This window comes from Notolepis coatsorum (genome assembly GCF_963971535.1).
Source record: "Notolepis coatsorum genome assembly, chromosome: 1".
NCBI classification, from domain to species: Eukaryota; Metazoa; Chordata; class Actinopteri; order Aulopiformes; family Paralepididae; genus Notolepis; species Notolepis coatsorum.
The window spans coordinates 235,861,426-235,863,851 of NC_140165.1; the positions used below are offsets into that span (position 1 = coordinate 235,861,426).

At 44.3% G+C, this 2,426-nt stretch overlaps 1 protein-coding gene across 1 annotated transcript in view; it reads left to right on the forward strand.

The window, feature by feature from the left end:
* Positions 1-253: 253 nt before the first annotated feature.
* LOC311224326 (RNA-binding protein Nova-1-like) overlaps positions 254-2,426 on the forward strand; it is a gene marked incomplete at both ends in the record, with an annotated part of 14,997 nt that continues 12,824 nt past the window's right edge. Inside the window, one exon of the mRNA XM_084309277.1 lies at positions 254-338. Within this exon, the coding sequence (XP_084165403.1) occupies positions 254-338 (85 nt within the window). The remainder of the gene's footprint in view (positions 339-2,426) is intronic.

Consider the following 2,426-nt stretch of genomic DNA (forward strand, 5'->3'; position numbering starts at 1 on the left):
CGCAACAACACGAACCCCGATCGTAAAGAAACAGGCGTATTTCCCCCAATTCTGAAATCGCTTTCGTCTTTTCTATAATAAGGACTCGTTCGATCGAAAGGCTTATACGTTGCGTAAAAAAAGGGATTTAAAAAAGAGCAGCAGTCGCATCTCTCAGACCTAAAGCTTGAAAATGATGGCCGGCGGAGCAGTACAACAGCAAAACGGGATTTTCTCGAATCCTCACCATCAGCAGCACAATCAACAGCCACACATGGAGTCTGATCCTCCAGATTCGCGTAAGAGACCACTGGAGACCCCCACGGAGGCGAGTAGCACCAAGCGCACAAACACAGGAGGTGAGTGGAGCAGCGATGGGGATGCAGGGGGGGGGGGGGGGGGGTCATGGGTGAATCGTGGCCCTTTGAGGCAGCGAGGGAAGGGGAGAGGAGAGCAGGTTGATTTCATTCCCGACATAGCTTATTGTTATTGCAGCATGCTCCAATTAAAATGTCTCTATACATGTGGTTTTATTACATAATTAAAATATAGAATTGTTATAGTCATTCATTTTCTATCAGCATTTAAAATACATCTAATATTAATGGGCAGCTGCCTTTGTGTTGATGGAAGGAAAACAATGAGAGGATTTGGAGGGAACCTGCCAGCCTCCTCTATTCTGGTGCGCATTCTGGATATTTAAAACCAAATTGGGTCTTTTATTGGTTATTGGTATAGTAGACATGTTTAAGAAGAGCCCAAAATAACTCAACAGAATGTAAACAAGCGAAAGCTAGAGCTAGTGCGTGATAGCAAGGTCCCATCCCGTCGACGGATGACCTTGTGATCATCTCACACATCACCCACCACACAGCCTCTTTGTGTACAATTATACAAGCGGATAAACAAGCACATTCACATAATTCCAGGCCTGGTGGGTTAAAAACAACGCCAGGCTGCTCCGAATGCGACATTGTTGTGTGTTATTGTAGCACGCCAGCGGCTAATCAGTGCAGAGAGGCTATACTTGACGATGTGGTAGGCGATTGAAGTTGATACAAAAAAAACATTATTGCTAGACTGGGGAAATTGTCCAATCATGTTTCTTCATTATTCTCTGGTTGGACGAAATATGCAAATGTCACCATGGTAATCACCATATTTGGTTTTTGTTTACATGCTGTCATGCACCAAGCATTCCCATCAATCAGCATTACAACCATTAGTCATATACACCTCATCATGGACATTTGGTCATACAATACACATTTAAATACACAATAGAGGGACTATTGGCGTGAAACTACAACCAAAAAGACTAAGTGAAATTACTCTCTCCAGAGCCGTAGAATTTGAGCGACTTGCCCCTTTAGTGCACACTTCACTGACAAAATATGATGATCCTCAGGAGATATAATGAGAGAGTTCGAAAATAGCCAAAGTGCATTATGCGGACCGTGTAGCTAGTTGAGGAGATGAGGGGAGACAGTGTTGTTTATAGGGATCGATGCTGCGCTGGGAGCACTAAAGGCCCTCATACTGTATCTAAAACCATACCCCCCCCCCCCCCCAGGGGACCATTACCTACATGCTGCAGCTCATCCATTTAGACAAATGAAAAGGTCGGGATGATTACAATGAATACAGCAACCACACTTAGAGGGGATTGCTGCACTCAGTGTTGGGAGCCGTATACGGGTCAACGGCACCTCGCAGAGCCATATCCTGACGGCTGCGAATGACTTGTATTAAAGATGAAGAAGTTACCCCGCTGCTCCCAAATAGGCCCCTGGAATCGAACAGGCGGATGGATGGAGGATGTGGCGTTGGGGGTGCACGCCGCAGTTTATCTACATTTTGAAATGACAGCTAATTTGATGCCCCACTTACTTACAGCATATCAAATGTGTGTTAGATTTGGTTAAATCACAGAGCTGTGCCCTGGAATGGGTGTGACCTAAACAAAATGTGATTTTCATAATCATAATGCTATTACTCAAAGCTCAATGGATATTGGCCCACAGTGAAGCTCCACATGCTCTCCAGCGGCGATGTTTATAGCTTGGTCGAATCTGATAAGAAGGACGAATCGAAAACCGGTCCAAATTTAATATCTTTTATTTATCAGCAATACGTCCTTGTTTTATTATACTGTGAATAAGATACTGTCATCATTTTAATGTCATAGGCATGCTGGCCTGTCCTATATTGAGTTTGCGCAAAATCTTTATTAAACGGCCAGGATATATTCCTAGTGCTTTGAGCGGGGCTGTTTTCGCACTGGAGCAGAAGCCCTGCTGCTACTACTACACTATGCTAAAGTTGAGTTGAGCATGAGCCTCTACAGCTAACGGGAGACGTTACACACCTCAAAGAAGTACTGGTACTACTGTAGGTAATAATGGTTGTTTCTATTGCATGGTTAGTTTACGCCACACACCCCCCTG